This window comes from Pleurodeles waltl, chromosome 7 (genome assembly GCF_031143425.1).
Source record: "Pleurodeles waltl isolate 20211129_DDA chromosome 7, aPleWal1.hap1.20221129, whole genome shotgun sequence".
In the NCBI taxonomy this organism is placed as follows: Eukaryota; Metazoa; Chordata; class Amphibia; order Caudata; family Salamandridae; genus Pleurodeles; species Pleurodeles waltl.
This window is the reverse complement of record NC_090446.1, coordinates 1,214,524,756-1,214,551,592: the sequence shown is the minus strand read 5'-3', so window position 1 is coordinate 1,214,551,592 and position 26,837 is coordinate 1,214,524,756. Positions and strand designations below refer to the sequence as shown.

At 48.8% G+C, this 26,837-nt stretch overlaps 1 protein-coding gene across 1 annotated transcript in view; it reads left to right on the top strand.

Annotated features, from left to right (window-relative positions):
• Positions 1–17,609, top strand: part of TBCD (tubulin folding cofactor D) — a 1,666,801-nt gene extending 1,649,192 nt beyond the window's left edge. The window contains 1 exon segment of the mRNA XM_069200356.1: positions 17,310–17,609. Within this exon segment, the coding sequence (XP_069056457.1) occupies positions 17,310–17,324 (15 nt within the window). The 3' untranslated portion in view covers positions 17,325–17,609.
• Positions 17,610–26,837: the final 9,228 nt, after the last annotated feature.

Below are 26,837 nucleotides of genomic sequence, written 5' to 3'. Positions count from 1 at the left end.
GAGTGCCATGTCCACAAACCACTGCCTGTGGCATAGGTAAGTCATCTCTCTAGCAGGCCTTACAGCCCTAAGACAGGGTGCACTATACCACAGGTGAGGGCATAGCAGTGTGAGCAAAATGCAATATGCCCCTACAGTGTCTAATTCCATTCCTAGACATTGTAAGTGCAGTATGGCCTTTTTAAGTACATGGGCTGGGAGTTTGTCATTACAAACTGCACAGTTCCATGGAGTCTTCACTGAGGACTTTTTTTGTAAAACGTACACATAGGGCATTTTAGAAATGCCCCCTGTATTTTACCCAACCCTCTAGTGTAGGGCTGACTGGTCTTTGCCACCCTGCAACTAACAGACAAGTTTCTGACTCCATGGGGTGAGAGCCTTTGGGCTCTCTAGGATCAGGAACAAAGCCTGATCTGGGTGGAGATGCTTGACACCTCCCCCCTGCAGGAACTGCAACACTTGGCGGTGAGCCTCAAAGGCTCAGGGCTGTTGTTATAGTGCCCTGAGGGCACTCCAGCTGGTGAAGATGTCTGCCCCCCGGACGAAGCCCCACTTTTGGCAGCAAGCAGGTCCGGCAGGAAAAATAGGAAAAACAAGGACTAAGGCTACCCCTAAGGTGACTGGAGCTGAAGTGATCCCCCTCCTTGGAAAGTCCTCAATCTTGTTTTGGAGGAGAGGGACCAATAGGGATAGGAATGTGCCCCCGTGGGCACAGGAAGGGTGTAGCCACCCTCAGGGACAGTAGTCATTGGCTATTGCCCTCTGATTCCTGAAATGCCACCTAAATCTCATATTTAGAGGCACCCCTGGGGGGCCTTGCCCTTCAGATTTCTGCTGACCTCAAAAAAGGACTGAAGAGCTTACCCTAGCAGTGAAGATTCCAGATGACAACTGACTTGGCTGCAGCCCAACCGACCTGTCTGCAGCTTTAAGACTTCTTCTACAAAATAGGCAATGCATCCTGCAGGACCAGTGACCTCTATAAACCCCCAGAGGACTGAATGCTCAGCAGAGGCCAAGAACTCCTGAGGACATCGGCCCTGTGTAGAAGAAATCATTCGACAAGGACTCCAGAACCGCCCTGGATACGTGAGCCCTGTCCACTCTGCGGCCAGAGTCCAGGTTGTCTACCGGTTCAGAGGAGGTCCCCAGGCGATTCCAACATCGAATCCACCATGGGTTGACGCCTCCTGGCCAACACGACAACGCATACAGCCTAAATCTGGAGGGCCTACCTGACCATGATATGGTCCGACAAAGATTCCCGACGCCCAAAGGTACCCTTGCACTCGCAGCCCCCTGGCCGTGGGGGATTGGACCGATGGTCCAGTAATGTCTAGTGGGCACCTCTGCTTTTTGTCCAGTCTTTTGTTTTACGGAACCAACACCCTGGATCCAGCTTGCAGCATCTTTGTGACCTCTGGGGTTCCCCCATTGAAAAGCATCAGGCACTCGACACTGTGTTTGTACCCGGCCACCCCTGTGCTGCTGAGGGTGTATATTTGGTACTGACCGGTGACCCCCCATGCTGGCTTAAACCCTTAGTCCTGAATCCATGGGTACTTACCTGCTTTTCTTCCGGGTGTCCACAGTCCTCATAGGATTTGTTGAAAACCCAACACCAACTTTGACCTCTGCACCCGGCCGGCCCGTGTTGCTGGTGGTGCACTTTTGGGGTCATCTCAAACTTTGACCTGTGGACATCCTAAACCCCGAAGACTGGGATCATAAGTCTGGTACTTACCTGTTAATTGTGTTAACACTTTTCCTCCTCTAGGACTGCCTTCATTCCTATGAGAAATTGCACTGTGTGAACTTTAACAATTTTAAAGTGTTACTTACTTGTAAACTGTTTTATCTGCAAACCCTAAACAAAGTATATTTTATACATATGCTTGATACCTACTTATAACTGTACTTACCTGCAACAAAGACCTTTTGGTTCTCGTAATAAAGTAGCAAAATATATTTTTGCTATACAATAACATTGGCCTGGAGTTAGTAATTGAGTGTGTGCCTCATTTCTTGACTGTGTGTACAACAAATGCTTTGCACTACCCTCTGATAAGCCTAACTGCTCGACCACACTACCACAAAAGAGAGCATTAGTATTATCTACTTTAGCCACTGTTAAGCCACTGGGAAACCCCTGGACTCTGCTCACTATACCTCATTTTGGTATGGGATATACAGAGCCACCTTCTTACACCCACCACCTCCTTCTAAGCAAAATGAGAGGCTTCACCGTCCACATCTGAAAAGAGCTCTGTCTTTTTACATTGTACCAAAGACCACCGGGTGAATGATCAACTCTAAAAATGGGTTGTGCAGAAGAGCACCATCTCTTGATGAATTGTACTACCAGCAGTTCATCAGGAACTCCCTGTATTCTGCAGGGAGCAGGGTGCTGGTGAGGTTGTAGCTGGGCGCACTATGGAGAAGGAGGAGACACCTGGAAACAGGCCTCAGAGAGGGACTTGGGGGACAAGCTTGCAAAGGGGGCTTGGGAACGGGGCCTTAGGTCTCGAGGGGCCTTAGAGCAAGGGGCACAGTCAGTTCTTCGGGATCCGGGACGGGCGGCTCGGATGCAGAGTGGATACGGTGGCTGGGCCAGTGTGCTAAGATGCTCTTCGTGGTTAGGGGCCAACAGCTGGCAGGGGCAAAATCTAGATTGCTGGGCCGCTCAGGAATTGAGTCTCAATGGTGCTGATGTCCCTCGACGGCTGCTTGGTCCTGGTGCAGTGGAAATCCACAATGGACTCTCACTGATTGTGCTTGGTACAGGGCCTCTGGTACCCCGGGGGTTGGTGCTGCATGGCTCTGGGTGGCCCTGGTGTCTTCATATTTGGAGGAGAAACAGATCTGGTCCTCCAGAGTACGAGTACCTTTTCCTGGTGGTCTGCAGCGTCGGTTGGAGCTGGGGAGCTGCAATAAGGTGGACCGCACTCTGCTTTTTGTTGCCTGCACACTTTAGGAAAGTAGCTTCCTTACTCCAAGGGAGACTGGCAGCAGTTTTAAAGGTGCTGGCTGCATAGTCAAGGCTTTGGAAGTTCTCAACTTTGCAGGATGAGTTACTCTGCTGCGATTGTCAAGAGAGGTGCAGGCAGGCAGGGTTTTGTGCCAAAAGTCCACGGCACGTCTGTTCTCGCCAGGCAGTGACTCTTCTTCTTCTCTTGATCCGTTGATTCTGAATTATTGGGTTCAGGGGTGCCACCTAAATATTCAAATTTGATAGCGACTTCTAGTTGCAGATCCAGAGATTTTTCTTCGAGCAGTACCCTTGCTCGCCGTCAAGTGGGGTTGGTCGACTCCGCTTGCATGTTCGCCATGATGACGTTGTAGTCATATATAAGCGCCACCTCGGGGTGCAGATGTCATTTCTTTTCTTTCTGTGCCAGCCTATGCGCAGGTCCAGAGAGAGCTGCCCTCAGTCGTTTTTTGATTGACTTCGACCATTTTGTTGAGTTCTTTGACAGTTTGTGGTGTGCCAACGATGTCACGTAAGACCGGTTTCAAGCTATGTGACTTCCATCATTGCATGATGTTGGTGACAGCTCCACACCCCTTGTCTTTATGCTGCCTGGAGCGTGACTACGACCCAAAGTCGTGCTCCGAGTGCCAGACCGTGAACCTGAAAGCTTTAATGGAGCGGTCCGTAAAGCTTATGGTGGCCCTACACTCGACTCTGCGTCACTTACGGTCTCAATCAAGAGGAAGGTCACAAGAGCGCTCATGGAGCCACCACCACTCTTCTTCATCCCACCCGAAGTCCTCTGGACATTCAGGTCACAGGAAGAAGTAGTCAAAGAAGAACAAACGTTCTTCGACTTTGCACCATCGTTTGAACCATGCGATGTAGGAAGAGAGTCGACGCTCTAGGCCTCCGTCTTCAGAACCTGTTTCTGTGTTGGCTCCGCGCCTCCCCAAGTTTCCGCGAGCTGGGTTCCACCCATGCCCAACTCAAATAATTCTTTGAGCCCATGCGCCTCATTTTTTAGCAGACCAACTCCTCTTCGACGCCTTACGGCCCAGTGGGGTCAGAGGGTAGCCCTTCGGGTTCTGCAATGGCGGCTGCAGCCCCAGCTCCAGAGGGACCCTTGGAATCCATTGTCGGATCCGCGCCGATGCTTCCGACGTGTGTCGGACCCATGATCAACGTCAAATCCATACTTATACCCAACTCCGATCCGGAGGCGGACCGATGTCACTCGACGCCGGTTCCGTCTTGAACGGGCCTACATTCCCTGGGTAGGATCCTGGCCCTTATTCCTATGGCTATGGGGAAAGTGTGGAGGAGTCGCTGTACCCTTTAGAATTCCAGCTGAAAGACCCTGAAACGGACTGGGCACAGCAATTGGGCAAAGCTAGTGGTCTGGACACTTCTCCTGAGGCTGGCATCCTCCCCCTACAGCGGCTGAGAAGGGCGGGGTGAGGTCCTCTGCTTTGAGCTACCTTCTGTGTTAGTCAGGACTAACGTCCTGACTGAGGTGCTCCAGCCTGGGGGTTCCACCTCAGAACCCCTTTTACCTTTTAATAAAGCCCTCACTGATGTCCTACTGGGTACCTGGTCCAGAACCCGCACAGGCGCTTCTGTGAACAGGACAATCACCCATCGCCATTGGCCTGCACTGAATGACCCGATATTCCTAACCCAACACCCTACACCTGAGAGTCTTGTCATCCAGGCGTCTTTTTCATCGGGTGCATTACCGTTCCGCACCCCATAAAAGGGGATCAAAGAGACTGGATCAACTTGGGAAGAAAATGTTCTCTTCCTTCAGTCTGACATTGTGGTTTTTGAAAATCGCATGCCTTTTAGGCCACTAGTCCCATACCTTATGGGATACGGTTGCGCAGGTGCTGACGCAGGTCCCAGAGAAGGCCCGGGCTGTTCTCTCCCAAGCCGTTGCTGACGGGATGGATGCAGCTAAGTTCACCATACATTGTGGGCTGGACAAGACTGACTCACTGGGCAGATCAGTTGCGTCAGCGGTTGCCATAAGGCGCCACGCCTGGTTGGCGTCGGGCTTTTCGGGGGATGTCCAACAATCACTTATGGACATACCTGTAGGAAAGTGCCATCTTTTTGGCATAGTTGCCCCCACTTTATGCCTGATGTCAGTGTGTTTGGACTGTTGTTCACTGGGATCCAGCTAACCAGGACCCAAGTGACTGTGCGCTCTCCCCTAAATTTAGTTGCTGGTAACTTCTTACACCCACAGTTGGCATACTGGTGTCCCCAGGTAATCCCCTAATATATGGTACCTAGTTACCCAGGGCTTTGGTACACCAGGGGTCTCCCATGGGCTGCAGCATGTATTATGCCACCCATGAGAGCCCATGCAAACTGTGACTGCAGGCCTGCCATTGCAGCCTGCGTGATATGGTGCATGCACCCTTTCACTGCCAAACCTGACCACTGCCCTTAGACATTATGAATCAGCCCTCTGGTAGGACCTTCAGCCCAAGCGCAGGGTGTATGTCTGTAAGTGTGAGTGTACCCCTGCATGAGCAGGGTACCCCTACAGACCACAGGCCAATTCCTCGACTCTGTAAGTGTGGGTAAGCAATCTTAAGGAATGTATTGGACACTGGTCAACACGAGTGGTCCAACTACATAATGGTTTCTTTAAACCTAGGCATGTTTGGTATCAAACATGTTGGAATCATGCAACTACACCAATCCCAGTGTTAGTTGCATGATACCATGTCCTCTGGGGGTTTCTTAGAGGATCCCCCAGTTCTGTCTGTGCAGCCTTACGGGGTCTAGCTGCTAGCCCCCGCTGCTCCTGACCCCAGACACTCTTGGGGGCTTCATCGACTTCTGTTGGCCTTCCTGTGTGCTGAGGGTCAGCTCTGACTCCCCCTCGTGGCTAGTCTCTCCTGGACCTTGAAAGTCCCCAAACTTTGCAAACTAGTCTGGAACTCCTGTTTGCATTTACCAGTGCTTGTTGGTGACCTGGCTGGTCACTACCCCCTCCTGTAATCTGGCGACTGTCGAGGGACAGCTCATAGGTGACTTCTGGTTGTTGGGGTCACTTACTGTACTTAACTTCCTACCTGCCCCTAACTAACTATCACACTTACCTTGGCTGGAGTCACTGTTTCACATCCCACTTTTTTAGTATGTCGTTTGGCCCTCCCCTAAGGCCCTGTGTATTTTTATGCTATTTCTGCTGGTTATTCTGTGTATATATTGTGTGTAATACCTCTAAAGGGAGATATACCAGTCAGTTTAATAGTAGTGCTGTAATAAAGTATCCTTTATTTTTGCATCACTTGTATGGTTCTTTCTTGTGGGTGAGTTACTGTCTGACTACTGTGGTATTGCAAGTGCTTTACATTCCTCCTAGATAAGCTTTAGCTGCTCGCCTCAGCTACCCCTAGAGAGCTTCTGCTATCTGGACACCTATTCACTATCACTAAAGGTTGCCTGGACTCAGTACAGGGTGCCACACCATAGGTGTACACCATAAACTGAGCCAGCTTCCTACATTGGTGGTGCAGCGGTGAAATAAGACACTTGCATTGCTTTACCACTTGGTCAGCAGTGACTTTCCATAAGAAAGATCACTACTAACTATTGGTTACATTCTACACTGGTAACTGCAGGAAATCCTAAAAGTCTGCCTGGGTAATCAGGGGTGCAGTATAGCCCTTTCTCCAAGCCTTTTAAATGTTTAAAGACTTAGAATTGGTAGGTGCAACACATACACTACTCTAGCACCATGTCTGTAGTTGAGGGAGCTGACCAGACTTAGGAGTCTAGGTATGAAGCTACAGCTAGGAAACTTAAGACCGGTAGGACCTAGAGGTAGAAAGGGAAAGAAAGAATTTGGGGTTAGAGCGCCATGGTGGCAGCATAAGAGTCCAGGATGAGGGAAGACTTCTTTGATTCCAGGAATCTCAGCAGGATAGTTCTCCCTTACAAGGCTGAGGGTGACATCCATGAGTAGACCACTGCTTTAGAGAGGGCCTGTAGGGTACAGAGGGTCCCCCAGCGGCAGTAGGTGCCTACCCTGTGCCTCTCCTTTGCAGACAACGGCAGAGACAAACTTTTGACAGTAAAGGAGAAAGATGCAGATAACTACCAGATCTTGAAGGAGGCTCTGATTGATGGTTTTGAGCTCACAACTGAGGAGTATAGGATTGAGTTCAGAGAAACTCAAAAGGAGTCCCGCCAAGACTGAGTAGACATCTGTCTCTTTGGAGACAAAGCAGACTTGGTGCTCGATCGCTTTAAGGAGTCTCGGGCTAAGGCTCAGTCCCTTGGCCTCGCAGCCACTCCTTGCCCCCCACAGTCTGCTTTTCACCTCTTTTGTGGTTACGAAAGGGGCACCCAACCACATCCATTCCCCTCCAGCCACCAAGCTGCGTATGCTGCACAGCCTCTGCATGGCCGCAGACGCGGGATCCTACGTGCTCATGGATCAGGGAGCCAGCAGTCCACCCAGTCCACCACTGCCCCTGCTGCAGCCTCCAAACCTTCCTAGTTCATTGCTCAGTCCTGGACCACTTGGAGGCAGTATCCACCATCACCTGCCCCACTGGGAATCCATCATGACGGTCGGACAGGTTTAGCAAATAGTCAGAAGGGGCTACTCCCTCCCCTTTGAGACTACCCCTCCGGCCATGCCACCATCATACTATCACCTACCGGGGGATCACTTGGCGCTTCTCCACGAGGAAGTTGTAGCTCTCTTGACCAAAGGAGCCATATAGGGGATCCCTGTGCACGAAGCAGCTTGTGATTGCTATTCTGGCTACTTCCTAGTGCCCAAAAAAGGACAAGTGTCTTCACCCTATCTTAGACCTCCGGGTCCTCAATCTATTCTTCAGAAAGGAGAAGTTCAAAATGCTCACTCTAGCTCAGGTCCTACCTGCCTTGGACCCTGGAGGCTGGATGGTAGTGCTGGACTTGCAGGACGCCTACTTCCACATTCCCGTCCTCCTTGCCCACAGACGTTACTTGCAGTTCATGGTAGGTCACAAGCACTTTCAGTTTACCATGCTCCCCTTCGGCCTTACGAGTGCCCCTTGGGTGTTCATCAAAGTGATGGCGATGGTTACAGCTTATCTGCGCAGGCTAGGGGTTTCAGTCTTCCCCTACCTTGACGACTAGCTTTTGAAGGCAAGCTCACCCCAGGCTGTCGTCTCCCACCTCCAAACTACGGCGAACCTCCTGCATTCACTGGGGTTCACTATAAACATGCTGACGTCACACCTGACTCCCTCTCGGACGCTCCCTTTCATCGGAGCTGTTCTCGCCACAGTGCATTTTCAGGCCCATGCTCCGGAAATGCGAGTCGAGGGTATTCAGGCTCTGATACCCATGTTCGGCCTCTAACCTGGGTTTCGGTGAGAATGACTCAGAAGCTGATAGGACCTCATGGCTTCCTGCATCCTGCTGGGGACATGTGCCAGATGGCATATGCGGGCTCTGCAGTGGGACCTGAAGTTCCAGTGGGCGCAGCTTCAGGGGAATCTCTGACATGGTCCAGATCACGGAAGGAACTGTGCAAGTTTGGGAGTGGTGGCTTTTTAATCGAGATTGGGTCAGAGGCAGATCCCTTTCCCATTCCCAATCAGATCTCACAGTAGTGACAGATGTGTCACTCCTGGGATGGAGTGGCCACATGGGGGAGGCGGAGATCAGAGGCGTCTGGTCTCCGGCAGAGTCCAGGCTCCACATCAACCTTCTGGAGCTCAGGGCGATCAGGCTTGCATTGAAACCATTCCTTTCCTCTCTCCAAGGGAAAGTAGTTCAGGTGTTCACGAACAGCACCACCATGTGGTCCTGCAACAAGCATGGAGGAGTGGGGTCGTGGACAAGAGGCTCTGCAATTCTGGACATGGCTGGAATGTCAGGGCATTTCCCTGGTGGTTCAACATCTGGCCGGCTCTCTGAACGCTAGGGCAGACAAACTCAGCCGTCAATGCATGGTCGATCACGAATGGCGTCTCCATCCAGAGGTGGTGCAAGGTTTCTTTCAGCAGTGGGAAGAGCCTTATTACATCTGTTCGCCTCTGCCGAGAACACTCAGGGGGTTATTACAACTTTGGAGGAGGTGTTAATCTGTCCCAAAAGTGACGGATATACCACCAGCCGTATTACGAGTCCATTATATCCTATGGAACTCGTAATACAGCTGGTGGTATATCCGTCACTTTACCGTCACTTTTGAGATGGATTAACACCTCCTCCAAAGTTGTAATAACCCCCTCAGTGTCAGATGTTCAGCTGTTGGAGTTTCCAAGGTGACGCTTTTCGTCTCGAGTGGAACTCCAGCCTCCTTTACGCCTTCCTGCCAATACCACTTCTGCCCAGGGTTCTGAAAAAAGATCAAAAACGACCAGGCCCAAGTAATTCTGGTGGCTCCGGACTGGGCACAAAGGGTATGGTATCTAGAGCTTCTGAGCATGGCCATCAATCCTCCGATCAGACTGCCCCTTCGGGAGGATCTTCTGTCGCAGCTGCAGAGGACGGTTCTCCACCGAACCTCTCCAATCTCCACCTCTTTGCGTGGAGATTGAGCGGCAGCATTTGACAGCTTTCGACCTTCCGCCTTAAGTCTGCAATATTATCTTGGCAACCAGGTGTTCCTCCACCAAACAGTATACACCTGTCATTGGAACAAATTTGTGGCATGGTGTCCCAACAAATCTGTTGATCCCCTCTCTGCACCTCCGTCTGAGGTTCTACTATTCATCCTCTCTCTTGCCCAGCAGGGCTGTGGTCTGGGCACCCTTAAAAGCTACCCTTCTGCCATCTCTGATTTTCTCAGACTGCCAGATCAACCATCCTTGATCAAATTTCCCATTGTTGGGAGGTTTCTTAAAGGACTCACTTACATGTTCCCACCTACCCCGTGCCGCAGTGGGATTTGAACCTGGTACTTACATACCTTAAGTGTGCTCCTTTTGAGCCACTACATAATTGTTGATTGTGGCTCCTCACACTGAAACCCGCTTTCCTTATTGCCATCACCTCTGCTCGCAGAGTGAGAGAGCTCCAAGCTCTTTCTTCAAAGCCACCATTTCTGTCTGTCCATCCTTCCTCCCTAAAGTAATCACACCCTTTTATGTAGGCCAATCTATCACTTTGTCTACTTTTTACGCACCCACACATCCCTCTCATGAAGAGGAGAGACTCCACCATCTTGATCCAAAAAGAGCGTTGGCGTTCTACCTCAATCATACTTAAGGTTTCCGGGTGGATGATCAACTCTTTGTTGGATATGTGGGTGCGAAGAGAAGAAAGGCGGTACAAAAGCGTACCATCTTGCGATGGGCCTTCTTTGTATCAAAATATCAGAATGTACTACGCTTTGGCAAAGAAGCAACCCCCTGAGGGCTTATGCGCTCATTCCATCGGTGCAACTGCTGCTACCACAGCGTTAGCACACGGAGTTCCTGTCCTGGGTATCTGCCAGGCAGCAACGTGGGCATCCCTGAACACCTTTACTAAGCATTACTGCCTCAACAGTCCGGTCCGCAGGTACGGCTACTTTGGTCGTTCGGTCCTGCAGGACTTTCTAGTATGATCTTGGTTCACAGTCCACTTTCCAGGATGGCATTGCGAGGGTATCTATGCTAAGGTAAGGAATCTGCAACTAGAATATGTCTGTACCAGATAAATCGTTACCGAAGGTAAGTAACTTGTTTGTTCAGGAATGTGTACTGCAGCATATTTCACAAAGGAATAAAAATGTGAGATACCTTCTACTTTTAGAGCTCTCAAGAGCCCCAGTGTGTGTCTACTGATAATGTGCCAAAGAAAATGCTGCTTACCATCAGTAACAATGTTTTTGGGAGATACTATATCTTCCCGCAGATTCCCCAGCCTATGAATTGGGCGGTCCACCAAACACCAAATTGGACCCAGAAAACTTTTCCCTGAGTAATAGCTCTCCATACAAGGTGACTCTTGTCATGGCTTCATGCATCCCAAATGTGACAATCTTACAGCTCGAATTTGAGGGCATAAACCCATTCCTACAACAGGTTGTAGTCGAGGTCCAAGTGTTCTGTTAAGTCGAAAACAAAGTGGAAGTAGAAGAAAAAGCAGGGTTCCTCCCAGTCGTGCCACTCAACCTGAGATGTTGTGAGGACGTCACAGTGCCTCGTGGTAGTGCACTTGGTCCACTGTTTAAGAGCAGATATTGCAACAGATCCCAATGTACCCGGACTTCTGTGTCAGTTAGCAACATTGCAAAAAAATTGAAGTCTTTAGAGAAGCCTTGTTGTGAATTTTTGGTATCTTTCAGAACCCTCTGTATTGCCTTCAGGCCCCAAGTATCTGCAGAGGCCTCCAGTTGTGATACCGCCAGTGGGTTTGCCCTCACCTCCAGAACCCACCTCAACTACCACTTCAGTGCCAAAGCTGACTGCCAATCTGACACCAAAATCCACACCAGTCCCTGTGACAATGACGCTGGCACCAACCCCGCCGGTGCCAGGTGTCTCAGTTCCAAATCATCCTCCCTGACTCCAAGCCAAATCCATGTTGGCCTCGACTAAAGTCGCATCTCGATGCACCAGTAACTTTTTCTTCTGATGAATATTTCTCTCCAATTTTTGCTAACGGTAATGTGACATGTACAGCACTTTAGATCTCGGTATGTATAAAGTATGTGTGTGTGAGACGGGGTACTACAGTTTGTACTGTGTTGAGCTCATTGTCAAGACCTCGGTTTTTGTCTGCAGGCAGAGTTCAGTTCTATTTACTGATGTGTCCACGTGGCATGAGGAAGACATCAATGTTACCATTTTGGAGGATAAATTGGGGCTCTGGGTTGGGAGTGTGGGTGTGTGCTCTATATTTACTCCGCTACTATCAATATAAACCTACCTCTATGGTTGTGCTTAAATGGCATTAATATGCATTCACGATCGTGCTCAGTTGTCTATTACGTCGCCCCACTAATGTGCACTTGGGTCTTAAATAAGAATACACAACTAAGTTGATCACAGTTTTGCAAGAACTGGAAATACAGGCTTCGTACGTAAAGGTTCATCTATCAAATGTACAAGATAAAACAAATACAAGTTAAAGAATCACGTGCTACGTTCAATTCAATATATATACAGACTATGTAAGCGAGATACGTAACAAAACGAATTGTAAGATACAGCAGCGCCTCTTTTTAACAGCTTTATTTAAAGATAGCTGTTTACAGGGGACAAAAAAATTTGCTACAAACCAGTATATGGATACTTTGTCTTTCTGGCCAGTAGTAAAGCAGATGCAGTTAACCTCAAATAGTGTCTCATCAATGGAATAAAATACAATAATTCATTTCTAATCATTAGTCTTGAAGGAACGAGAAGAGGACATATGATATTTGTTTGATTGTGTAATTGCTGCAGACAAACATTTTCCTTCACATATAACACTACTATCTCCCCTAACGTTATGTCTGAAATGGACCTCCGTTTTTTTATGGTTTCCCATTTTATCTTATTGTTTCCATTAACTTCTTCACGCGTAAGTATTTCAGAGCTTACACCCACACAAAACAACTGGTTTGGTGGAGGGGGCCCTTAGATAACTTCAAGGTGCAGGCTATACCAACTCTAGCTGCCAGCAGAAACTTAGAAAGAGGCTGGCTAGCCCGCCAGCATCTTATTCTCTCCAATAAGAGCACTAAAGGGTCAATTTCCATTCCAACTTCTGTTATCTCTTTTATGTAAGCTAGAATGTCCTCTCAGAAGAAAGCCACCCACATCAAATGTGCGGGGTGTATCAGAACTGACCTCCTTGTATGGGGAATAGATAAAGGGTGTAGCTACTCATATCCACCCAATTGGTGGACCACAGATCATCAGCAGTTTTATTTTTCTGCCAGTTCGACATACATGAATATACGGCAATTTATGTAGGTTTAAGAATCTGTTAAGTGTGGATATATCTTTTCTAGTTTGTTGTGAAAAACAGGGATTCAGTGTTTTTGTATCTCACCGACTTTCTTCTAACTAGAGGTAAATTTACTCAGTGTAATAGCTGGCGGGGGTAAAGCGTGTGTGGGGACAGGTCAAACTCCTCACAGAAGGACAGAACATTTTTTAATTTGCCATTATCGTATACCTCATCCAATCTTCGGGGTGAGGGGGTCACCAGCGTTTAAACCTGCAATATATCCATCCCAGGAGAAAATCGTGTTTAATCACTATGGGCAACAGCAGGAAGGGAAATAGAGTGTCTGAGATCTGCTTTTATCAAAAAAGCTGTTGGTTGCTGCCTATCTCACATGCAAAAAATTATATTTCTTTCAACAGTTTTGCATTTTTAGAGTGCACGCTACCTCAAAATTTTACTCCATGGTCTTAAAATGAAAAATTTGAACTTGACTTGAGGCTTCCCATTGTCGCTTGTCCTTTTTCTTTGAGTAACCCTCTCCTTACTTTCCATCCTCTGCATGCCTTCGCTCTCTGAGTGCCATCCATTCTAAGTCATGTGCCTGCTGGCCTTAGTCTTTGTTTTTAGGTTGAGCGCAGCAGCATGAATGCCCTTTCTCTCGACATGCTGTAATCTACTTCTGTGGGCTTTCACCACGCCCATCACTTTAATTTTTTCCTTGGTCCCCCTTTCAAAATTCCTTTGGCTTTCTAGGTAAATGCTTTTGGTTTATCCCGCCATGAGGCTGTTTTGTTACCGCCTTGGAGACTGACCCTGTTGCATGGATTATTGCACAATCGACCATATGCCTTAGTGTGGTGCACCTTTTCTTGTTGCCTCTCCGTTCTCCGCTTGTGGTGGTATGTTTCTTCCTGAGGCATCTCGCTGTTTCTTTGTGGTTTCTGCACCCAACAAAGGCTGAATGCTGGAGGAGGATTCTTTTCTATTTATTTATATAGTGCAAACTCGACCGGAAGATTGGAGCGCTTTACATGAGCACCGGTTAAATTTGCAGCCTCATTCCTAAACTCTTCCCAAGTTTAGCAGTTGAATAATATACAAACTGGCTCCTTCTAAATAGAAAAAAACACAAGGAAACCCTAAATGGGCTCTCCCTGGAGCAGCGGAAGAGCTAATACTACAATATTCACTGCACTCGGGAAACTCCCCCCATAATGCTTTGCGGGACATACCTTTTACAACACATGTTGAGTCATAACTCAGCCTTTGGTGGTCCTAGGACAATGGGACCATCACCAAAATGTTCAGCATGATGTGCTCATTCTGTCCAGCTCATCTGCTGGGTCCCCACACTAGGTTGGGGGGGGAACAAACGCATAGCCTTTCCCACCTTTAAATGTCTTTTTAATCTCGGTCATGACTGGAGATTTTGCTTTACAGCTGGGAGTAGTTTGTGTTCTAAAGACCTTGTTTGTAATAATATTCTAACAGCCCTGTTAGGCCTAAAAATGTCTAATGTACTATGCCCTTCAGGGGCTAAATACATGGTTACACTGCAGTGCTTTCTGCCCCTCTCTTTTCGTGTGGATATGTCCTCTAGGGGCTGACTACATAGTTACATGACCATGTTTCTTCCAAATACTATTTTTATTGTGGTGCCCTCTAGGGGATGTTCTGAGCATTACACTCTAGTGCAAAGTGTATGAAGGAATGCACAAACAGTTTATTTCTGATAAAGATTTAATGTGCTGCATGGCTAAATACCTATAAGGTCCCAAAGGCGAGACCTATTGGCTATGACAATGCTTGTTGTGTTTCTGCAAATTGCCTACACTTCATCTTAAAGATCATGCTTGGCCATCTTTGAAAGTCATACCCTGCAAGCTAGCAATACTTAAATTGCTTTAGCTCATCTACTATTCCCGTCTACCATCGCATGAACTCACACACCCCCAGTGCCTAATTTGAGCTGGGGGTTGCCGGTGGGCGTCCCCGGCACTTAGTTTTGGGGACCGGTGTTTATTTTTTTAGAATCAGGGATAAACACACAGATCGGGAAGACAGACAGTGAGAGAGACTGCAAAACCGTCACAAAAGGAGAAAGCAGGGACCTGCAAGAGTGAGATAAGGGGGCACAGGGCATCTGGTAGTGGATTTCCAGGCACCAGGTGGATTTAAGACTACCAGCTCTGGTCACAAGTGTGCCACAATTTAATGGCACTGGTGCAGGGCTTCTGAGCTGTTCTCCAGGAACTGGCACGTTTTCATTTACAAATTCATACAATTACCCCGTTTGATCACCTGATTCCAATGATCCATTAGGATATAGAAGGGTGATAAAATAGGAGGGTTGACCTTAGCAGTGTTTGTGGTATATTCAGTGTACAAATCTCAGAGGTATGGTGGAGATGCATCTATGACTTAGTGTAAGGGAACACAACAGACCAATCAAGCACAGAACACAGTGGGGATGACTCAATATACTTGCTTGTTAGTAGGCCTCAAACCACCCTGGTACTTTGACAGCAACAGCTCTTCAGGGTGTAAATATGTTCTTGTGGTTTGGTTTTACCAAATAATTTAAACATCTACTGGCAGTTTGTAGTCATGTACCACACCAGAAAATGTTGTAGATACCAGTTGTGGCTCGCGGAGGGGGCCATGTCCCGTGGTAATAAAAATAAAATACATTAAAAAACGCTTAACTTGCACGCTGCTGCACTGCTCCATCCGCTTCTCCTCAGCAGGCACAGGCTCCCAGCCTGCTGTGTTGCCAATCCTGACGCTGCTCAGAGCAGTGTTAGGATTGGCTGGGAGCGCCCAGCTAGGGCACTCCCAGGCAGACTGGAAGCCTGTATATGCTCTCTCCAGCCCGGCAACTGTGTTGCTGGGCTGGAGAGAGCCTGCTGTGCATGTGTGTTTGGCCGACCAGAGGTGGCCAACCAAACACACATGCACTCTGAGGGGGAGTGCTGTACATCCCCCCCCTCACTGCTTGTCACCACCGTGGACCGCCCCTTTACAAGGAAACGATAATAAACACTGTTTATTACCGTTTTTTTGTAAAGGTTTTGCAGCTGCCACTGCAGGCGGGGGTGCGCGCTCCTCTGCCCTAATGGAGGAGCCACCCCTGGTAAATACACATTTACACTGGGACGGTTGTTTTATGCTGTACTTGGAAACTAAGGGCCTCATTACAACCTTGTTGGGCAGCCACCGCCACCCGCCAAGGTTTAACAACCGTGCGGCCGCACTCCCGCCGTGCCCATTTTGACATCCCCGCTGGGCCGGGGATGTCGGCCGCAACATGGGAGCCGGCGGTGTTGCGGCTGTGCGACGGGTGCAGTTGCACCCATCGCGCTTTTCTGAAAAGCAGTGTGGGGCTGTGCCTGGGGGCCCCTGCACTGCCCATGCCAAGTGCATGGGCAGTGCAGGGGCCCCCAGGGTCCCCGTGACTCCCCTTCCTACCAGCCGAGACCGCCATGGACAGGCTGGCGGGAAGGGGACTCGTAATCCCCTGGGCAGCGCTGGCAGATTAAAACTGCCGGGACAACCATGGCGGTAAACCACCGGTCCCGGCGGTGCGACCGCGGCGCTTCCGCCGTGGTCGTAATCCGCAAGATTGTACCGCCAGCCTGTTGGCAGTACAATCTCCAAAACAGCCCTGGCGGTCTTTGACCGCCAGTGTTCTAATAAGGCCCTAAAACACATTTAGATTAAGGGTGGCCGGAATTCCACAAAGTTACATTAAAACCGCAAAAATCCGCCAGTGGGCGGAAATAGGCATGTGACACTGTTTGCACTGTAATTTAGCACCAGGAGATCGTTCAGCACTGAAAAACCAGTGTGCACAGCTCCACACGCTGCGCCATAGAGCGCAGCTGCTCAAGTAGAGTTCTACTTGAATGGTTGACCGCGAGCGGTTTAGACCACCTGAGTTGCATAAGCCTCGCCGGATGTCCTCCTAGCGACCACAGCGATTCGTAGAAGTTCACGGGAACTCCAACTTAAAAGAGTAACAAGGAGTCAGCAAAATTCCACCAATTCCGCCAGGGGAACGGAATATATCACCCATACCTAGTTTAGATGTATACAATGTAATGAAGTGAATCCATCCAAAATAAATGATGAACAATCTCAGCCTTCTTGGGGACAGCAACATTGTCTAGCAAAAACATAAAACCTGACGTTAACAAACGTTTTTAGAGCCAGGTGTTCCCAAGTTAAGACGTGGATATCTGGCAAAGCTGTGCGTCATTTTCTATGACTAGATGTTTTTCTTACTCTAAAATGACTTAGATTCCGTAATCAATGCGTTTGTGATTATTGAGTGCAGTATGTCTTAAACGCAGTACTAAAATGTTTATTGAACTTGTTTGTTCAAACCACACGAGTTTACCATGAGGTTGTCCTCTTCAGATGTGTTTTTTTTTTTTCTCTTTTGCAGAGCAACCAATCGTGAAGCAGCCCCGTTGAGGGTTTGAAAAGCCTTTTTAGCACGTTTGCTTGGGGGGCATGTATGCGGACACTTGATAGAAGAGAACATACGACCATTTGCTGGTTAATATTGCAACCCCTGGTATCAGTGGAGAAAACCTGCTTAGAACCGAGACTCCTCAGTTGCTGCTGTCTGCCTATAGCCACAAGATGGCACTCTGCACTTATGATCTTCCATGGTGGATAACATGCGTGCTAAGGTGTGCCACCGCCAAATTTCTGTTAAAATAAAATCATGTTTCATACACGAGTTACTGTGCAGTACATAATTGTATGTGTTGAACGTTAATGAACGGAATGTTACAGCGTCGATTATTTGGGGTACAATGTGATTTTGTGCGCCTGTTTGATGTAATGCCAACATCTAGGTTAATGCTGGTAAATGCTAACAAACTGACACTTCAAATTAAGTGTGGTGGCTGTATAAACTTCAAAGTAATATTTTAAAAAGCTTTCGAAATAAACCTATCCTCTCTGTGCAAATCATCACATTAGTGATCAGTGAAACAACTGTGTGATGTAATGATCTCCGTACAAACTGCAAAGGTGTTCTGCTGGGCCCTCATGGCAGCAACTGGAGCTGTTACTGCTTAGTGGCTAGTCAGCCCCATATATACTTCTCATATCGAGAGGACCCTTTCTTATAAAGGAAATCAGTGGTTAATGTCAGATTCTGGATTTAGCTCATTATTTAATTCCTTTTTGGGCACAGCAAAATGTATGTACTTCAGTGTAATTTATTTAGCACCAAAAGCGTCCAATCTGAGAGTGCCTACATACACAAACATAAGCACACCTGGGTATTGAGTATTATAGAAGTGAGTTAGATAAGGGCCTGGGCCCAGCTTATACCTTTGGTGATACAGGGTATTTCTTTACAGATAAGGGGGCCACTACCCTAAGCGCCACAGCTGTCTTCATGTACAGAGTAGGGGCGTGCAAAATGTGTGTGAATTAGGAAAAGTAATGCAAAATTACATGTATTTATGCAAAAAAACAAAATCTGCATTTGACTCTGTATTTTAGCGCGAAATTAGTCCTCGCGTCCATTTTAAACATGAAAAACAAAAGCGCTGTAAACAGCAGCGGCTCGTGTTCTGTTTGTAGTGTTCCTGTGCACCTGCACTAAATTTTAGCTGCGAACAGTGCATAGTTACTCAACATGCCATGGCAGCATAATTTAAGGAATGCCAGAGTAACATAAATTTCGCCCTACTGAAGAGTCTGCGTTTGGCTACTAAATGGCTGGGTTAAGGCATAAAGTGTTGGGTGAAATGCTGTACTTTACATGCTATCAGAGAAGGTCATCACCGATGTTGTTTGAACTCTTTAGTCAGCAGTGGCGGCCCGTCCTTTAGGGCGGAGGGCCCCCCCCCATGAAGAGTGTCTGTCAGGATGAACAAAGATCAGCCTGACAGACACTCTTCATGTTCAGGTAAGGCAGCCAGGAGCCGACATGCGCGATTTGCGCAGACTCCTGGCTGCCTGAGCTGAACTTTGCTGGGCTGAGGAGATCACAGCTCCTATGGGCGTGACCTCCTCAGCTCAGCAAAGGTGCCTCGAGGCCCTCCCCTGGGTGAGGAGGAAAGCGTTACCAATTGACACTCTCCCTGGGCGCTTCAGTTTCAGCCCTGAAGTGCCCAGGGCGAGTGTCAATCAGTGACACTTCATCACAGAGTGGGGTGGGGTCAGCAGTCTCACTGACTCCATCCCACTCTGTGACGAGACTGGGACTGCTGCCTTCCCTCATTGGCTGACCTTAAGGCAGCAGTCCCAACCCTTCTGGGACCTGGAGGCTGAAGGTAAGTGTGTGATGTTTTAAATTGAATGTTTGGTGCGTGTGTGCATGTTTGAGTGTTGTTAATGGATGTGCGTGTGTGTGTGTGTGTGTGTGTGTGTGAAAGAATGAATGTGTGTGATCTTGTAAAATGAATGTTTGGTGCATGCGTGCATGTTTGAATGGTATGAATGTTGTTAATGGATCTGCGTGCGGGCGTGAAAGAATGAGTGTGTGTGATGTTTTAAAATGAATGTTTGGTGCGTGCGTGCATGTTTGAATGGTATGAGTGTTGTTAATGGATGTGCGTGCGTGCGTGTCTGTGTGTGAAAGAATGAGTCTGTGTGTGTGTGTGCCCCGCCCGCCCCCACCCTCCTAAAGCTGCCAGCCCCCACTGTTAGTCAGTGTTGATCAGTTACTGTGATCTAAGAATCAGTGCTCAGTTGAAGAACAGATCAGATTTCGAGCCCCTTCTGAAGAACAGCTGGTTCTTACCTTTGAGTTTATCGACTTGGTTGTTGGATTGTATTATTGTTGCCGATCAATTCGTTTCTATGTGATGGAGTAAACTTATGCTGGTGCACTTGGCCTTTGCCCCCCCCTCCCCTCAAACTCTTCATGAGGGGCAAAAGGTTGGGGGGGGCGTGGCCCCTCCGCCCTAAAGGACGGGCCGCCACTGGTCACCTGGCGAGGGCTTGAAAAAGACACCTCTCCAGATATTGGCCTTTCTTCTTCTAATCATGCAATGGCAACAGAGGAAACCACCTCCTTCACTACTGTAATCTGAAGAGCAGCAGAGGTATTTGACCTCACTTTATCCACCACCAAGCTGATAACCAGTGTTCTGAGTTTGGTCCTTACCCCAAGACAGACACAACAAGAATCTCTTCTCTCCCTTAACAAGCCTATTTCTAGGTACCTGGGCAAAACCAGGATCGTGCTCTCTAGTCAACATGCAGATAGCAAGGTGGCATTAGCTTGCCCACAGGGATCCAGATTTCCTCTTATAACACCCCACTCTGGGAAGCAGAGCGGTCCAGGCGCCCATAAGCAGAATGAATCCAAACGTGTTTCAGACCACCCTGCCTGATAGAAAATCCAAACGCATGAAAACATTTGCTAAACCCACATTTTCCTATACCATCCTTAGGTCAGTCAGCACCGACTGCCTCTTGGGAAGGTACTCACGTTTTATGTGATTGTGTGACAGACATCTTGCCAGCTATACCACAGCAATTCGGACAACCCTACAAACTCTTATTTGAGATGGCCAGAATGGGGCAAAATACTCCATATGTTAAGGGCTGGACACTATTGACTGTCTGTGTAGGGCAGCCTGGGCCAGTGTGGTGCTTAATGGGCATGCCCTTTGATGGCTGTTGGACCTGGCCCTCTGCAGGGTCACCCCCAAACGGTTTTGCTTTCCTCTTAGTATTTTTGCTGAATTCATTTTTGTTGGCCTTAGGACTTTGTGCACTTTACTCCTGCTGACTAGTGCTATGGTGCTTGTGCTCTCTCCTCCAAACCTAGTAGAACTGGCTTAGACCCAATTGACCTATTTAATTACTTGTACCCAGGGCCTGTAAATTAAATGCTACCAGTGTGTTGACAGCACTGATTGTGACACACCATCAAAGGGCATGTCCATTAAGTGGCCCCTTTAAACATCTCTCAGACCTACCATTGCAGAACCTGTGTGTACAGTATTACACCTCCATGTCGATCTGGCGTAGTAACCCTTTTGCCAGGCCCAAACCTTCTTGTTTAATACATATAAGTCACTTCTATGGTAGGCCCTGGACAGCCCAGAGGGCAGGGTGCATTGTATTTAAAAAGCTGGACATGTACTTTTAAATTTTACATGTCCTGGTAGTGAAAGAGTCCTAAATGTGTTTTTCACTACTGCAAAGTCTATCCCTCCCATAGGATAACACTGGAGTTGCCTTTTTGCATTTCATAAGTGTAATTTCCAAATGGGAAGAGATAATTAGTTCATGTTTGGTATCTCTGGAATCACAATTTAAAATCCTAATTTATGGTAAAGTCAGATTTTAAATTGTAGTTCTGAAAATGACACTTTTGAAAAGTCATTTGTCTGCCTTAGCCAATCTGATATTGACTTCTTGTTGCAGAATCCCTCCTTAGAATTATCTCAAGTGTCAGACTGGATCTGGAAGATTTTTTATGAAGATTGTTTATGAGTAGTACCCATGCCAGTAGGTGGTACCGTTTAGATATGCGTGCATAGTCTGCACCGGAAGTGCCGTCCGCAGCATCTATTTAGGCGCCACCCAGACATGCTGATGTCAGTTCTTTTCTTACCATCCCAAGCAGCGCAGATCCGAGAAGAACTGGCCCTTCAGTCACTTCTGACTGAGCTTTTGTCAACATTTTGTCAATGCTTTTTTGAGGTTTTCCTCCTAGTGTGGCAGGATGTCATCTAGGAAGGCCGGCTTCAAGCCCTACAGCACCTGTAACCGGCTGATGACGGTGGCAGACCTGCACCTTGTTTGCCTGTGATGCCTCGACCACAACCACAGCTAGTAGTCATGCACCGTCTGCTGCGCGATGAAGCCGAAGGAGTCGAGGGAGTGCTCCTTAAAGTTTATGGCAGTAACCCGTCATACCGCTCTGCGCTGAGGTACCGGTTGAAAAGAAGGTCCCGGGCTCAGTTGCGGAGTCCAAGGTCATCATCCCATTCAAAATCCTTGGGACACTCTGTAATGTCCAAACATAAAAATAAATCATCGAAGTGTGCTTCAACTACTCTGTCTGTCAGCCAATGAGACGCGGGAGCATCCACATTCTCGGCCTTGCTTGGCAGTGCAGCCTATGACTAGGCCGACTCTGCATTTCCCTGAGTTTCTGGGAGGTGGACCGAGGCCTATACAACTCAAGGAGTTTAATGATGCTGTGTGTGCCATATTTAGGCTTCCCGACCCCTCAAGCGCACCTTTAAGCCCCAGGGGGTTGGCAATGGCCATTCCTGGTTCCACATTGGCTCCAGCCCCAATGCTACAGGGGCCCCAAGGATCCTCTTCTGGATCCGGACCAACACTGGCCGTGCCACCTCGACTTCTACAGCACAAGTCCTGATGCCAATGCTCCCAGTGGCGCCATCCCCATTTTGAGCTTTTTCTCCAATATGGAGCCAGAGGAGCATCACTCAGTGTCGCATTCGCCTTCCACGTCAGATCCTGAGCCCTATATCTGAGGGCTAGGTCTCAGGGAGGAACGGGAGGGGTCACTGGACCCTTTAGAAATCCAGCCTTATGAACAAGACATGGGCTGGTGTGAGGAATTGGGTGAAGCCAGTGGCTTAGATACTTCCTCAGATGCTGGCATGCTTCCCCCCCCTCTACCGTGGCTATAGAGGAGGGACCACCTTTTGCTATAGTGGTGCTGAGGTCCTTGGCCTTTCCGTTGCCCTCTGTGATAGTCAAGACTGTCTTGATGGAGGTGCTTCAGCTGGGAGTCTCCCCATCTGATCTACTCCTCCCCCTTAATGAGGTCCTCACTGATGTCCTTTTGGGTACCAGACCCAACAAGGGCTCCTATAAACAGGACAATTGCCCGTCACCACGCTCCACCCCAGGAGACCCAAGTTTCCTCACACAACACCCCACTCTGAGGGTTCCACCTCTCATGTCAACCCTGGCGTGTTCCATTCCACTCCTCCGGATAGGGAGTCCAAGAGGCTGAAGACACTTTGAAAAAAGAGCATTAGTCTGTGAACACCGCTTGGCTTTTGGGCTGCTACACCCACCCTCTGTGGGATACGGTACACAAGTGCTGCGTACAGTTCTGGAGGAGGCCCGGGTAATGCTCTCCCAAGTGGTAGCACATGAGAGAGCTGCACCAAAGTTCACAGTTTGTGTGGACTCGACACAGCTGACTCACTAGGCAGAGAAGTATAGTTGGTGGTGGCCCTTAGGCCCCACACCTGCCCCACATACTACTGACTTTTTGAGGGATGTCACTTCTTTGATGAACATGCCCTTCCATGGCTCTCGTCTCCTTGGAGACGAAGCGGATTCGGCGCCTGAAAGATTTAAGGACAGTTGGACTACGGCCCTGGTCCTTGGGCTTATCTTCCTCCCTGCGCCATCCCCATTCTGCTTTTTTCCCCATTAATGGCTACGGAGGGGGCTAACAATGTTGCCAGATCCCAACCAGCCACCATGCCGTGCATGCTGCCTAGCCCCTGTGCACCTGAGGGTGCTGTATCAACAAGATTTGTGGATTGGGTGGCCAGAGGACTGGTCAGTCCAGCGCCCCCCCCATCACCTCATACCATCACCGGCCGTCATCACCTGCATCACTGGCATTTAACATCAGACAGGTGGGCTTTGCAGCTATACGAGAAGGGCTATTCCCTCCCCTTCCTGCCTCCTCCTCACCCATGCCACCATCTCATGATAGCCTGACGGAGGATCATCTTTCTCTTCTTTGCAAGGAAGTAAGCCATCGAGAGGGTCCCACTGCCAGAAGTAGGTTGTGGTTGCTACTCCTGCTTCTTTCTGGTGCCAAAGAAGGACAGATGCCTTTGTCCTGTCCTAGACTTGCAGACCCACAACTACTTCCTCAAGAAGGACAAATTCAAGATGCTCATCTATGCTCTGGTTTCTGTCTGCCTAGGACACTGGATGGTAGCACTGGACTTAAAGGATGCATATTTTCATATCCCTGTCCTGCCTGCCCACAGGTATTACCTGTGATTCATGGTCAGCCACAAGCATTTCCAGTTTGCCATGCTCCCCTTTGGCCTGTCAAGTGCCCCTCGGGTGCTCACCAAGGTGATTCGGGTGGTTGCAGCTCATCTGGGGAGATCAGGAGCGTCAGTCTTCCCCTATCTCGACGATTGGCTGTCAAGGACTGGCTCACCCCAGGCTGTCGTCTCCCACCTCTGTACTATGGTGAACTTCCTGCTCTCAATGGGGTTCACTATAAACATGCTTAAGTTATACCTGACTCCCTCTCAGACACTCACTTTCATCGTCGCTGTACTGGATTTCAGCTTGATCATCCTGAGCAGCAAATTCAGGCTATGATACCAATGTTGTAGCTTTTATCCTGGGTTTCAGTGAGACAGACTCTGAGGCTTTTGGGAATCATGGCCTTCTGTATACTGCGGTGACAAATGCACCTTGGCAATTGCAAGCTTTACAGTGGGACCTGAAGTTCCACTGGGCACAGCATCAGGGGAATCTCTCCGACGTGGTCCAGATCACTGAGGGAAGTGCTAAAGATCTGCAGTGGTGGCTAGCAAACCACAATTGGGGCAGCTGCATATCCCTCTCCCTTCCCCAACCATGTCTCACAGTTGTGACAGATGTGTCACTCCTGGAGTGGGGAGGCCATCTGTGATAGGTGGAGATCAGAGGACTTCACATCAACTTGCTGGAACACAGAGTAATCCGACTAGCATTGAAAGCCTTTCGACCCTCCATCAAGAATAGGCTAGTGCAGTTGTTCACGGACATCACCGCCATGTGGCATTGCAACAAACATGGCGGGGTGGGGTCGTTGACACTTTGTCAAGAGGCACTCCTTACCTGGGCATGGCTGGAACACCAGGGCATATCCCTGGTGGTCCAACACATGGCAGATTCCCAGAAAGCCAGGGCGAACAAACTCAGCCAAAAATACCTAGGAGATCATGAATGACGTCTCCATCTGGAGGTGCTGCAAGGTCTTTTTCAACAGTGGAGAGAGGCTTGGTTAGATCTCTTTCACCAAGAACATGCAATGTCAGAAGTTTTGCACGCTGAAGTTTCCAAGGTGGCTCTCGCTCGGACATGCTTTTCATCTCGAGTGGCGCTCAGGCCTCCTACGATTTTCCCTCTAATACCACTTCTACCCAGAGTTCTCCAGAAGATCAAGAACGACTGGGCCCAAGTTATTCTGGTGGCTCCTGACTGAACAAAGAGTCTGGTATGCTGAGTTACTGAGCATGGTCATTGATCCTCCGATCAGGCTGCCCCTTCGGGAAGATCTACTGTTGCAGCAACAGGAAGAGGTTCTCCACCCAAATCTGTCCAGTCTGTGCCTTTTGGCATGGAGATTGAGTAGTGGCAGTTGATAGCATTTGAACTTCTTCCCAAAGACGGTGATGTTATCTTGGCAGCCAGGTGTCCTCCACCAAGACATTATACGCCTGTCGGTGGAAGAAATGTGTGGCTTGGTGTTCCGACTGAAACGTTGACCTCTCTTTCTGCTCCTGTTTCACAGGTACTTCTTTTTATCTTGCCACTTGCCCACAAGGGATCTACTCTTGGCACTCTTAAAGGCTATCTTTCTGCTATCTCTGCTGTAGAAAAGTAGCATCTTTCTGACATAGTTACCCCCACGTTTTACCTGTGTCAGTGTGTTTAGACTGTAGTACACTGGGATTCTGCTAATCAGGACCCCAGTGTCTGTGCTCTCTCCTCTAAATTATTTGGTTGCTGGTAAACCTTTACACCCCACAATTGGCATGCTGGTACACCCATGTAAATCCCCCAGTATATGGTACATAAGTACCCAGGGCATTGGTACATCAGGGGTCTCCCATGGGCTGCAGCATGTATTATGCCACCCATGGGAGCCCATGCAAACTGAGGCTGCAGACCTGACATTGCAGCCTGCGTCAAATGGTGCATACACCTTTCACTTTAGATATAAGACTTGCCTTCAATCGCTGTCACTGCACTTGGATAATTTAAGTCACCCCTCTGGTAGGCCCTTCAGCCCATGGGCAAGGTGCATGTTCCTGAGTGTGAGGGTACCCCTGCATGAGCGAAGGTACCACTACAAACCCCAGACTCCATTCCGGGGAAGCCATCTTAAGGTATTTAGTGGACACTGGTCAACAAAAGTGGCCCAACTACATAATGGCTTGTCCAAATCTAGTAACAGATTCCAGTGTTAGTTGCATGATACCATGTACTCTGGGGGTTCCGTAGGGGATTCCCCAGTTCTGCCTGTACAGCCTTGCAGGGTCTGCATGCCAGCCTGCGCTGCTGCTGACCCTAGACACTGCTCTGCCCTCCTGCTGGTGAGCTTAACTCGAGCAGGGGAAGGCAGAACAAAGGTTTTCCTGTAAGAGAGAGGTATGACCACCTCTCCCTTTGAAATTGGTTTCTCTGGCCTGCAGCGGGGTGGCCTCTGAGCGCCACCAGACTGTTTTGAAGGGCACATTTCAGTTGCATTAACCTGTTTGCACCAGTACAGGGAACCCCCAGTTCCGGCTCTGGCACGAACCCGCACAAAGGACAGTGGACGTGACCACCCCCATGTCCAGCTCTTCCCCTAGGGTTGTACACAGAGCTCTGACAGGTGGCCGGTTGATTCTGCCATCTTGGAAACAAGGTAGGCAGAGGCCCCTGGGAGCATCTCACTGGTTAGGCCAGGTAGATGATGTCCCTGACCCCCTCGATAGGTGTCTCACTGCAGATAGTGACCAACCTCTTTTAGGGTTACTTAAGGGCTCCCCCTGGGGTGAGTACTCAGATTCATCAAGCAAGACTCTACAAAGGAACTCTCTGCAAGACTCTTCTGCTCCCGGCCTCCGGAACTGCTGCTGGTCTGCCTTAGGAATTGAAACAAGACTGTAGCCAGTAGGGAGGGATCCCACTGTTTCATTGTTTCTCCAGCTCCTGCAAGATTTTTATAACATCCATGGCTGTGCATCCTCCAGGGTCACAATGACTCTGTTTGCAT